This window comes from Nothobranchius furzeri, chromosome 11, assembly GCF_043380555.1.
Source record: "Nothobranchius furzeri strain GRZ-AD chromosome 11, NfurGRZ-RIMD1, whole genome shotgun sequence".
Classification (NCBI taxonomy): Eukaryota; Metazoa; Chordata; class Actinopteri; order Cyprinodontiformes; family Nothobranchiidae; genus Nothobranchius; species Nothobranchius furzeri.
The window spans coordinates 59,861,483-59,875,413 of record NC_091751.1 but is presented as its reverse complement, the minus strand read 5'-3'; the positions used below and the strand labels follow the sequence as shown (position 1 = coordinate 59,875,413).

The window sequence follows — 13,931 nt, the reverse complement described above, 5'->3', positions numbered from 1 at the left end:
ATGGTGACGTTTGTTGACCTGCGACGTTAGGAGAGTCTCAAAATTCAGCACACCGATTTCTCTCACGAATGCAGGAAGGTTCACAAATGAGAAGCTGTCCGTGAATGCACCACACAGATTTCACTCACAAACGCAGAAAGGTTCACAAATGAGAAGCTGTTCGTAAATGCACGTTCAGCAATTCGTATGATCTGAGTTTATATTACAAGTGTTCTTACAAATTATATTTGTGAACCACAGAGTGTGAACTTCAGAATTAGCGTGTGCATTTGTGGAAAATGTTGCGTGACTTATTTTTTCACATTATATTTATGAGTCAAAGAGTGTGAATTTCCGAATGAGCGTGTGCATTTGTGTTCCTCCGAATTATATTTGTGAAACACAGAATGTGGATTTCCGAATGAACGTGTGCATTTGTGGAAAACGTTGTGTGACTTAATTCTTATTGAGACTGTTCTGGCCTCATAAAAAAGCACTGCAAAACATGTTGTCCCAATTCTAGCTTCCTTCCAAAGAACCAATGGCAGGCTTTGTCTTTTTAGCCAATCATGAGTCTCAGATATAAAATCCTTCTTTATTTCAGAATGTAAGTTCTTTGTTTACATCAGTTTAATTTTTCAAAAAATTCCTGCCACCTACTTGTAAAGAGTGAATATGTAAAGATGTTTGGTTGCAAGAAGTACAACAGACCTCTGCCCCATAACATGACTGGAGAGGAATCCAAGACTCATGATGGGCTGGTCAGACAAAACCCGTCATTGGTTCTTTGGGAAAGGCAACTAGACTTGGGACAAAATAATTTGCAACACGTAGATTTAAGTTTTGAAACTGTAGATTAAGGTGTGTGTTTGATAGTTGTAATTTGAAACTTGTACATTGATTTTTTTATGCATATTAAAAAGTGAAAGTTTCATGTTGCATACCAAAAGTTACATGTTACAAAATGAGAATTAAGTGTTACAAAACAAGTTATTTGTTATAAATTGTGAATCACTTGTTACGAAACGAGTGTTACAGTTATAAAATGTTACAAGTTATAAAACTTGGTAGAAGTTACGTGTAATAATGTCCCAATCGTAGCTCCATAGCACCATCAGTTGTTCCACTACACACCTGTAGAAATCCTGACAGCACTGGTTGATCTCTGTGGGTCTTCTACAGGTCACGGTTGTTTGTTTCAGCCAAATTTGGTACAAACGTTTGATTTTCAGCATCTTTTCTGTGGATGTTATTTGAAATAAAATTGTAATTAGATTACATTATATGGCTAAACCCAATCTTAACCTGGCTCTGAAATGTGGTCACACAGTCATTTTTTGTGCTTTCATACAAGCAGCAGCAAATTTGGCTTCAGGAAGTGTTATTCAGAGCCAGCAAAAAAGAAAATAAATTAAAAAGAAGAAAAATCAAAACAAGTCCAAAGAAAAATACAAACACAGACAAAAGTCATTTTCTTTTCCAAAATGTTAAATCATTAGATGTATGTAAAATTGCTTGTTTTTTATTTGCATTTGATCAATTCAATGTGTATGCTGGGCCATGGCTGTGATCTGCTGAAGCACCTGTAGGACACTGTGTGTATTCACTTTTTAATGTATTCATGATTGCAGAGAGTTCAGCCACTGGAAGGTGAACAGCCTGGCCACAGAAAAGAGAAATTTCCTCAAAGCTCCGTTGCCCTTGGCACCAGAGTTCCTACGCAACCTGCGGTTACTGGGGAGACGGCCAACCCTGCAGCAAATCAACGAAAACCTCATCAAGAAATATGGGACCCACTTCCTAGTTTCTGCTACCCTGGGAGGTAAGTAAGAACTCCAGGTGATTGCCTTAATCCCCGAGTTAGGAAGTGCTGAGATGCACCAAAAATAGAAGAGTTCCCTTTTTTAGTCTTCGGAGGATCGGTAGTCAGTGTAGCTCTGCAGAGAAATGCCGAGCGTGAAGCTGCATTTGTAATAAGACCTAGCCCTGGCACCTCTCAGGACTGAACTGGTGTTGTCTTCTGCAGCTGCAAATTTCCACTCATGCTTTCCTCTGATGGTCATCACACACACACACACACACACACACACACACACACACACACACACACACACACACACACACACACACACACACAGCTGCAGCAGTCACACAGCAGTGGAGGGACCGAACTGACCTGTTTCTTTGAAAAGCTTTGTCCTTTTTAGCCTTCCCTTAGGCAGGGTGCCATTCACAAAACACAAATATTGATCGCATGTGCCTCACTAAAACAAGCCCAATGGTTGTTTAATGCTCAACGTGATCACTTCGTGGCACTGAGATCCTGTATAGAGCTTTGCTCATTACACTGCAGACTACTTGTCAGTCTGTACTAACATTTGGAGTTTTTTTTTTTTTTATTATGTGGTCTCGGGACCAAAACTCCATTTATGCATACTGGTTATGGAGCAGACCAATCCAGTTTCCAACATGTTCTCAACCTCTGCTCTGATTCTATATGTGCATCTGCAGACACCAGCCAATGCCGCTGTGTGTTTCCGTGTTGGCACTGGAAAATCAGTATAGGAGATGAAGAAGAGATGAACGCAGTGTCACAGTGATGGGTAGATGCTGTGTGTAATTAACAGTGGAGAGCCAGGCTGCATACAGATGACTCTGTAGCAGAGCAGAGGTGCTACTTCCTGGTGCCCGTCTGTTGTTGTCTTTTGTCCTGTCATTTTTACTCCTTTGTTTTTGGGCAACCAAATCTAAACTGAACAAAATTATTCAATGAATACAATTTGATTCAATAAAGTGGTTATTTTGTAATTCATGAGAAAAAAGAAACATCTTCTATGTTTAATGGGAAAAACTGACTACCCAGCAAGCAGCCGCAACATTAAGACCATGTTTTATTATTGAGTAAAACTGCAAACTTTTACTTTCAGTATAATAACCTTTACATTACCACCCCATCTAAACATTTCTGAAGATAATTCAGCTCCCTCAGTTGTAACAACAGTTTTCTCTTCAGGAGAATTTTTTTGGGTCAAAAGCAACCCCTCCACCCACCCACTCCCAAGAATAAAGAAAGGAATCTTAATGAGGGCTCTGTTGACACAAAGCCAAGTGTTGGGTTGTGTTTATCAGACTTCCAAACTCAGTAGATTCCAATCTGGTGGTTCCTAACCCAAACCCAATCAGATTTAGTTACAAAGGGTCCAAGACAGTTGCTAAAGTCCTGACACCAGTCGCTCCAGCATTGTCTAAAGCAGGGCTATTCAATTGCAAGCCTGGAGTGATGATATCCAGCACGTTTTGGTTTTAACTCCGCTTCAACACACCTGATTTCAATCAGCAGGTGATTTACAGGCTTCTGCAGAGCCTGATGAGCTGCTGCAAAGGTAATTCAACCACTGAATCTACTGGATACCAGCCTTTGAGGCCCGGAATTGAATCGAACTGATTTAAAGGATTTTTGTAAATGTCCTGATTGATCAGAGTTGTCTGTGATGCAAAATAATAAACTACCCAATGGAAGCTTGCCTTTAATATTACAGCTAATCCAAGTTCTGTAAAACACACAGTATACAGGTGATTTTTAATACTATTCACTGCATTTTCATTATTTCTGGGTAACTTGAATGTCTCCTGACTCTTATTAAAATTATAGCTTCTGATATAATACCATGCATGTAAACAAGCACATTTTGTTTAATTGGGGCAAATTAAGACATTGTAAAAAGAAAATAACTGGTTTAATGTAAGATTTACAGTATTTGGGGATTGTGATTAATTGCATAGGCAAATTTTAGTAAAACATGTTTCAGCAAACAAATGTTGCTGAATACATTCCAACTTCATGTTTCTTATAAATCTGTGAGTTGTATCTAAGTGGTGAATCGGGCCCAATTTTCCCTGCAAACAGCAATTTTTCATTTCTTCTATTGCCCAGTTAAGTTTTGTACCTCAATAAAAGTAATTTCTGTCTGATCTTCAGTTCCTCCTTAGTAAACTTCTGTTCTAACAAGTCTTGTGTTCTGTGGCGCTTCATGCTGGAACATCAGTTCTAGAAGGGTTTGCAGCATTTACATAGAGTTGCAAGAACATTTTTCCAAAAATTATTTTAAAGGGATTTTTGAATTTGCTGTATAAAGGTTTAGGCTCCATTACTTTGTCCACTTGCAGTGGCGGTTTTACCATTAGGCATACGTCCACGGCCGCCTGGGGCCCCCTAGCCCTGACCGCCGGCACCCCTCTGTTAATGCCACAATATTCTTATTACCAACCTGTCGCCGCATACGGGATTGGATATGCACATTTCTCATTACCATAATTCCTGAACTGTTCATGATATAATTAAAATTCCAAAAGTGCTGAAAATATTAAAAATGGGGCTTTTCGTGCTTATACAATACTTTACGGTAGCCACCGGGATTCCCGGTCTTGAGCGCAACGAATCACAACACAGATTCAGAGACGTGCTGAGTTTGTCATCCAAAATGCTACGTTTTATAACTTTTGAATGGCTGATCAGATTCAACAAATTCCAACGGTTCCTAAAAGTACCTAAAAGCAGCTTTCCAACGGTCTATAGCATGAAGCAATCAGAGTTATGGAAAATATTGCTACGAGGGAAATTCCTGCTGTACAGCCTGATTGAAACGGAGCGGTGAAAGCGGATAACGGAACGGGGAAGCTAATTAGCATAAAAAGCCAACATGAAATTATGGAAATGCCTCAAATAAAATCAACACAATCTATTAGGTGTCCCAGAAGGCTTATATCTGCAGACAGTGACCATGAAAGAAGGACAGATCTCCAGTGAACCAGGGTATGAATGTTTGTTCAGTCTTTAATTTTTATATTTTTATTTGAACAACCCTCAACTATTTGCTAATTGTAAGATTCAGCTTCATTCTAGCATTATTTATCTTTTTACAATAAATAATTATTTTTGCTGAAACAATAGCTTTTGGTATAGCAGTGCACAGTGTGCAAGAGAAGCACCCCATGGCAGTGTGAGGTGCGCAGGACTCTACCTGCAGCTAGAGAGAAACTGCTTCAAGGTCTACCACATCAAATAAAAACGTCAGAAAGTTTACAAAAACAAATGGTCTTAAAAACTGCTAAAAAAAGATACCAAGGTTCACACTTTTTAAGAATAGATGCATTACAGTTCAAAGTGTAAATTGTTGGCCCAGTAATTTTGAAGTTCCTGTTCAGTAATAAATGTAAAAAATTCAAATCTGTTTTATTGCTTTTTTCACTTTTAAGCTGACTTTTTAAAGGCTTTAATAGAAATACATTCTAAATACAAACCATACACTGAAAGCTGAGGCTGTTCTGAAAAAAAGGAGAAGAGTTACACACACTTTGCACTTTTTATTACAATTTTACAGCCATAAGATTTAAAAAATACTAGGCAGCCCAGTTATAGTTATGGTCATAAGAGGGTTATTAAGACGGCGATGCACAAACAGGAAGTGATTGGTAGTCATTCCACTCCAATCCAGTTGGTGGCGGTAATACACCAAATTGTTGTTTGGCAAGTGCCACAAGACCACAAATAAGAAGAAGAAGAGAGGCGGGAGGATATGTAACAAACTCAAAGCGATAGTCAAAACATGAAGCATGAAATGGAGTTATCCTAGTGGCTCCAATAAGAGAAAAAAAGCAGCTTGCTTCATAAAAGCTTTTATTTTCACTTCTGAAAGTGACGTCTATTTCTATGTAAACATCAAAAGGAAGCAGAAAAGAAAGACAATGGAAAATGTTTAAAGGGAGGAAAACATAGACCAAAATGGAAAATAGAAAGAAAAAAAACAAAGGCAAAAGCATAGGAGCGCTGACAGGAAAAAGAAAGCAGAGCAAATATTGAAAGCGCTCAAAGGGAGGGAAATACAGGAAAAAAGAGGGGGACTAATAAACAGGGAAAATAAATCACGTCAGAAGAGGGGAGAGTTTCGCAAATCCAGTTAAAGGTAAGATTGTCGAAAATTTAGTGTAAGGGGCCCCATGTCTGTGTTCGCCTTGGGCCCCCAAATTGCTAAATCCACCACTGTCCACTTGACATATTTGTCCAGGTGAACAACCTGAAAACTTAAATTCCTGATGCTGATATGGATGCTAGTTTTAAATGGCAACCTGCAACAGCTTTTTCAGTGCTGAGCATTTTCTGACTTTCCCCACGAGATACTAGAATTTCACACAGTTTGGATGAACTATGGGCCAACTGAGCTTGAAAGAAAGAAAGAAAGAAAGAAAGAAAGAAAGAAAGAAAGAAAGAAAGAAAGAAAGAAAGAAAGAAAGAAAGAAAGAAAGAAAGAAAGAAAGAAAGAAAGAAAGAAAGAAAGAAAGAAAACGTTACTTTATATGGCATCTCTCAAGGTAAAAATCACGAGGTGCTTCACACAAAAAAAATATTTTAAAGAGGCATTATGGAAGTTTGACAGCCAAAACATGTATAAAAATAATAAATTTCTTCTTCATACATTCTCCTGCAATGCCCTGGTCCTGTAGAATGAGCCCTGGCATTTTTACTGTGATTGCCTGTTTTCCTGTAAAATCACAGAAAAAGAGAGCTGCTCGGGTCGAGCAGGCTGCTTCATGCGCGTTCACACTCCGGCATAGCCCGTAGCGTTTGCTATCCGTAGATTTAGCAGCAGAGAGAGAGGTAGTACCAACTCAGCCACTTTGTCGCTGTTCCTAACGCCTAGTGATGAATCTAGCTACATTTCTGAGGACCCTTAGCTGCTTTCTGTAGAACTGTCTTCTAGATATTTCCTGCAAATTAGCAACAAAATAGCCATTTTCACTCCGAAACGTTCTTTGGATTGACATTGTTTCAGCTGTCATCAAGGATATAAATGTTACTGATACAAAGAACATCACTGGCACTTTAGCTCACCTAGTAAGATGTCTGACTCTCTTGTAGGAGACCTGGTTTTGATTCCGGGTGTGAATAAAGTTTGTTATCTGGAGTTTCTTTTTTACATTAATAATTTTTTTACAGTAATGAGACGCCCAAATTTTTATTTGAGACTCGCCGAACGGCATTGAATTCACAGATAAAAAAGATGTGGGTTCAACTTTCATTTTGGAACTATTTTTCAAGCAAGGGAAGGGAATGATCTGAGCATGCAGGAGAGCTGACCCATCTTAAACCTTTGCCGGCTGTGCTGAAGAGAAAGGTACAGAACCAAATTATTTAGTTAATTAGCTGCACATTCTCCTGTCCTCTGTCCTCCGGGCCACACACACACACACACACACACACACACTGCACGTTCGGCCGGCCGACGAGAAAGTGCAGCTGCAGAGACAGAGGGACATTATTTTTATTAATTTGCTGTGTTCTTCTGTCCTCCAGGCCACACACATACACACACACACACACACACACACACACACACACAGCACACACACACACGGGACTGTCTCAGCTGTTATTTTCGTTAAGGAGTGTGCACGTACAGCATGCGCGCCTCGTGCACGAGCCTACTATTGAAGCTGCCGTTACGCTTTTGGCCTGAGGGGGTAATCGCGAGCATAAAAATTCAAAAGTCCGAAAATTTTGAAAAATGAAAGAACAAAAAACAATTTAAAATGTCCCAGAAAGAATAGTTGAGTAAATAATGTCTGGCCTACCTAGGTCTAACACAGATTATTTGACCAAAGTTACCAAAATCAAGTAACAAGCACTCTAATTCTCATCCCTGTATAATTAATTATAATACCATTCAGTCCAATTTGATTGATGTATTCATCTCATGTAAATTCCCAGTTCAGCTATGCCTTATTTATAAGATATGAGGCAAACATGCTTTATATTTTGTCTGACATTAAATGCTTACTTATTTGAAATTTATTTGATATTGTCATCCCTCATCTCTATGCTTCTTAGACGTGGAAGCTGTTTTGTTTTTGTAGTTTCCTGGTTATCCACAGAGCTGAGTAATAGCTTATCATTTAAAAGGGAAATATCAGCTTGGGTTTCTGCTGATTGATGGAGACTGATTGGCAGTGTTTGCTGTTGTCTAATGGGACATTTTGTCTGTTTCATAAAGCAATGGTGTCACTTTGCTGCAAAGCGGAGGCGGCATCCGGGAGCTTTTGGTCTCTTCTAAGCAGTCAACCTGTAGCGGTAATGTGGCGCCATCATGTGCTTTTCACAAAATATTACGTGATGGCAGTATAAAGGAGGTGTGGTGGTGTCATGCTGTCGTAGCAACACATTCTCACACCCAAAGCTTTGAAAATTTTGTTTCCGAGCCGATGTGCTGTGCCATAGTGTTGGTTTCAGATGCCCACGGTGAAGCAGAGATTTTACTACATTCTGACGTTTACCTTCTTGCATTTTAACCTTCCCCTCACCCCATCCTAACCTTACCCCTCTTGTGCATTCAAAACTTTGTTCTTAGTTGAAACGTCCCTCTTCAACACGGTTAACGGGAAGTTTAGAATGAGCAACAGGGTTATGGTCAGGATGGGGGTGAGGAGAAGGTTAAATAGCAAGGAGTTAAAGGTTAAATGTTGGTGAAATGTTCATTTTACCGCTGGCGTCTGAAAACAACGCTCTGGCACAGCGCGTTGGCTCCTGACGGAATCACATGCTTGGTCACCCAGCATCAGTTTTTGACACTTCGGGTTTGAGAATGTGTTGGTCGCAGACATCCTCGTTTTTTATCTTAATTGATGCTGCGCTCCGTGAGCCAATCCAAGAGGTGGCAGTCCTTCACAGTTCTCGTAAACCATCTGGCGGTCTGTGCTTCAGCTCTAATAGCTCCCAGCTCTTTCCATTGCTCCAGTTTGCCATTTGCACTGAAACGGTTAACAAATGCAAAATGGGCTCCCGATGTTTGGGCTCGGTACACATTCAACATGTTATCATGACATCACCCTCTGTTGCACAAAGGCGTGATCTTTATTCAGAAGTCCGGCGTTGCAGTAATAATCCTATGAAGCCTGGCGGCATAAATGCCTCAAAAGTCTCTCCTCGCCATGCTGCCACGCCACTTTCAAAGAATGCCTGACAAGCCGGCACCATGGCGTGTCTTTTGAAACCAGAGTAGATATCACGATGCAAAATAGGTTAAGTTAAGAAAACCCCTAATTCCTTTAAACAGAAAGAGATGAATCAACAAGATTGTTGTCTCAAACTGTCACATACTACAGAAAAGCCCAAACATCACAGCAGAAACACCACAAAACCATAGTTAGGCTGTGGAAACCTGCCAATGAAGTCTCAAAAATTAAACATCAGTTCTCAAGTAAAATTATGCCAGCAGCACAGAATAAGAGACTCCAGGAATTTTACTAACCAGGTTAATAAAAACAGCCTTTTTCATTAGGCTTGTCAATGAAGTCTGTAGTTTTCCTAGAAACAGTCAAAGATTGATTGATTGATCTGTTTCCCTCCATAGGAGAAGAGTCACTGACCATTTTCCTGGACAAGCAGAAGCTGAATAAGAAGTCAGAGGGCAACAGCAATAGCTCGGTGGTCTCTCTGGAGCTGCTCCATCAGCTGGCAGCTTCCTATTTCACAGACCGAGAGAGCACACTGAGGCGACTCCACCACCTCCAGATCGCCACCTCTGCCATTAAGGTACTGCTTAATCAAATTCTACACTTCAGAGCTTTGCTGACAAATATCTGCTTCAGAGTGCAGCGCGTAGAGCTTATCGCATGTGTAAACCACTTTTATTTTCTAAACTCAGACTTTTTATTCACAACTCTCCAGATTTGCAGTCGTGGGGTGGACGCACGGTCATTAATAATCCAATAAAACGGTTCCTTTGGGTTATGTTGCTCTTACTTGGCTGCAGATAAATAACAAACAGTACCCACAAACAGTTGCATTTAAAGATTATTGTCACGGTGAAAGGTTCAAGGGATTAAACAGCGTGTGAGAAACCAACTTTCTTTCTTTTTATTTATTTATTTATTTATTCATTTATTTTTTACCAACATGCAGGTTTGATTAATGCTTAGTCTATGCACTATAGCCCTCAAATACACAAAGCTCTGGCAAATATAAACTTTTTCAAAAATCTCAAAGGGAAAAGTGCACTCATGCCGGTACATATTGTACTCTTATGCCCTCCATCTAGTACAGGGTACAGCGCCTTTCCTAGTTTTATTTATTTTTATGTGGATGACTATCTACATATTTCACAGGAAAAATTATGATTAATCTCCAAATGCCCATCCGTTCGTCCGTCCGTCCATCCATCCATCCATCATCTTTACCCACTTATCCATGCAGGGCCGTGGGGGCTGGTGCCTATCCCCGGCAATCTCTGGGCAAACAGGCGAGGTACACCCTGGACAGGTTGCCAATTGCAGAGCAACACAAACATCACACACACACACACACATACACACACACACACACACACACACACACACACACACAAACACACACACACACACACACACACACACGCACACACACACACACACACACGCACACACACACACACGCACACACACTCACTCACACAAGGACATTTCAGTGAACCCAGACAATCATGTTGTTTGACTGTGGGAGGAAGCCAGAGTACCCTGAGAGAACCCATGCATGCACAAGGAGAACATGCAAACTCCATGCAGAAAGACTGCATGTTGGGATTTGAACCTAGGACCTTCTTGCTGCAAGGCAGCCCCATGATAATCTGCAATTACCATCATCTGTGTCACATTATCAAATTATAAGGGATTCCTTTACGGTCAGGGTTTCCTTTGTTTGTATCTCTATATCTGTTTAAATCTATGTCTATATTCTTTTTTCTCCTGATTTTAGTTGAATTAATGTTTTTTCCTTCCTATTAAAACAAGGATGAAAACAAACCCAGGCACAGATCTTGGCTTCCATGAGGTAACAGCAGGATTGTGGGTGGGTAGGTGGTCCCTGCTTCCATACTTACATTTAAGTAACCAATTTGATTGACATTACTAGTCAGTTAAGCATAAACAACTTTACATGCACCTGATACATGATGGCTTTTTTCAAAATGCACTCGTTGAAAACTCAGGGGTGAGATCGGCTCTCAGACCATTTTTGTTTCCAAAAACCCTTTTATAAATTTGAGCCTGAAGTACTCAATTGCTCTCCCCCACAGAGCCTTGAATGGTTGAGCATGGCAAACACGAAGCCCAGAGACCTCCTGCAGTGGGTGCAAATAGCTGTTACCTTGAGGAAGAAAGATCAAAAAAATTCTGAAGGCATGGAATAGAATTTTAAAAATTGTAAATAACTGTTTTGATCAACATTTTCATAACAAATTTTCAAATTTGGAGTCTAAGTGAACACAAGAGAAAAACAGAGAAAAATAAAAGCATAAAACCTTACGATAGTCTCCCTCGAGAAGGAATTTTAAAAAATGCATTCAATGGAAAAAGTAAGTTTCAACAAATCTTACTAATTGTCAGCTGACTATGTCAGGAATGAAATCTACATATTTCCATGACTAGATTTCAAAAGCATGAGTCTTAATAATATAAAAGTTTTATCTGCTCGATTTGCAGTTTTTTTTCTGTAATAAAAATCTAATGAGCAGCTTCTACACAAGGAAGGATGTAAACAACATGGCTGTTTAGACCTTTTTTCCAGACGAGTCTATTTTTTTTTTTTAGTTTTATTTCAATTAGTAACAATCTGTCAGTTAGACATCCAGCTCAGCATCTTTTGAATAAAAAATAACATTGCACAGTTATTAGTTTGATTATAAAAACTGTTGCAACTGTATGGATTGGACTGGAAACAGTGGGGTTGCTTTAAACATTAATGGATCCAAGCAGATTTCAAGAGCTATATGAGGCATTTGATGTGAGAAATCTTGCATAATGCAATAAAATTAGAAAAGGAGTAAAAGCTGCAGCACATGAGAATAATGTTAAAAATCCAGTTAAATTACAGATGGTTGGTTTAAAAAATGTTAAATTGTAAAATGCAATAAGCATAATTCTGCGCACACGAAGACGCATAAGAGACCTGGATGATGAAACTCAATGGTTAAAGGAATCACGTGAAGCGCTCCGTCGCGCGTCAAGACGGTACCGTAGGAGGCGAGCTGCCATGGTTCGCCGCATGCTACAGGAGCGAGCTATCTAGATGCGCACAGCATCCCCCGGTCCCCTCCTCCCCCTCCTCCCTGTCCGTGACAAGTCAGGACCTGTTACTAGAGGCGTTGTCCGGTTTAATTACGGAAAACGTTATCCAGATGTTTGTATTCAGACACAAAGGTCTTACGGACAGAGTCCTGAACATTTCCGATTTTCATGGCCTCTCTGAAGGGGGCTTAACATTATCAAATTATGTGTCGCCACCTCAAAAACAAATTTAACACGCAATCGTTCATGTCGGCTCATTTCCTTTTATGTTTTCTGTCTTTTATTTGTGCCTGATGAGTGGAGTGGAGTGAATAACCTGTTTTCTCCTCCGGTGACACAAACTACCGGTGCGGCCGGCACGCAGCGCACACTCCTCTATTTTCGCGGTCGGTAGATGTTTTAGAACTGCAGTTCAAAGGTAACTCATAAGGTGAAAATATATGAAGCCAGGTAGCAGTTTTTCTTTAGGATTGAGAGGAGATGCAGGAAGATAATAAACAGAGACAGGACAGAAAAAATAGACAAATAAAGACAAGTTTGTTTTTGTACCTGGTGGTTGCAACAAACAGACACCTTTGAAGGTAATCAGAAGTGAGAAACAGAAAATGAAATAATTATTTTAATGTTTAGAGCAGCAGGAACTCTGAGAGGCTGCAGGCGCATCAGTGAGTTAGCCGCTTCAGGTGTGTGACGTCATCAGTCGAAGTCGACAGGTCTGGTGCAAAGGGTTCCTGAACCTTTAGATCAGGGCGCCAGACCTCAACACACTAGATTCAGTGGTTGAGTCACCTGTGCAGCAGCTCATCAGGCTCTGCAGAAGCCTGTTAATCACCTGTTGATAGAAATCAGGTGTGTTAGCAGGTTAAACCCAAAACGTGAAGGATACCGGCCCTCAAGGCCCGGAACAGCCCTGCTTTAGATGGTTTCTCAGTCTAAGTTGAATTACTGAAATAGTTTTGCACCAGCTTATATTCCCACCCCTAATATTCTATACAATTATCTTGTAAATGGAAACACAGAAAAACGTGCCAAACTTACTTGTTTTCAGCAACAGAATATGATCATAAATACAAACAAACGCCACCCACTGGGAGACAGAAATTGTTTGTGCTACGTGATGATTTAAGTATGTGGACCACTTACTTTTCTATGTTGTTCTACATGAACTCATCACCCAACAGGAAGGGACACTGAGTGGGATGTACTTGACCCGCATCCATGAGCGCTTCTGGGCTTTGAGTCGCTGCAACACCAAGTAGGCGGTGGGAGCAGCATGAATCCACAAATAAAGTGGAGAAACTTTAGTCACACATCCATTTAAGTAACTTAAAAAAATTTAACAATAACAACAAACTAGATTTGTATTCATGTCTGTGTGAAATCTGCTCTGGGGCATTAAGAGAGATGGACTCTGTGTACAGTATTTTTACCCCAGAGCGCCAAAATCTGAACTTCAGATAGACTTAACCTCTTTATAAATCTCATCATGCTGGGATAACAAATAAGAAATAAAAAGAATATTTCTGTTTGCCAGTATTTGGAGTTGTATCGTACAAAAAGGTCAATTTTCACCTGTACATTGACCAACATAATAAGCTTTCGTCTACAGAAATAAATCCACTTTCTGTTTGACCTTCCAAACCCACAAGGTTCTTTTCAGTGTGTGTTTACATACAGAAGACAAAACATCCAGACAAACATTCTCTCCCAAGGTCTTTCGCTCTCTGCATTAAAGCTAGACGTCAACATTCTTCACTCTGAATAAAGGAAGACTCCATGACTTTTACAACTCATGAGCTTACAATAATAATATGTGATGAATGAACAAGATGTTTAAAAGAAATGTTTGAATACCGTAA

The 13,931-nt window shown here is 40.0% G+C and overlaps 1 protein-coding gene across 2 annotated transcripts in view; it reads left to right on the top strand.

Annotated features, from left to right (window-relative positions):
• Window positions 1-13,931, top strand: part of brinp2 (bone morphogenetic protein/retinoic acid inducible neural-specific 2) — a 368,978-nt gene that overhangs the window by 238,879 nt on the left and 116,168 nt on the right. For both annotated transcript variants that reach the window (XM_054736802.2, XM_054736801.2), the window contains 2 exons: window positions 1,611-1,801; window positions 9,384-9,565. In XM_054736802.2, coding sequence (XP_054592777.1) covers window positions 1,611-1,801; window positions 9,384-9,565 — 373 coding nt within the window. The remainder of the gene's footprint in view (window positions 1-1,610; window positions 1,802-9,383; window positions 9,566-13,931) is intronic.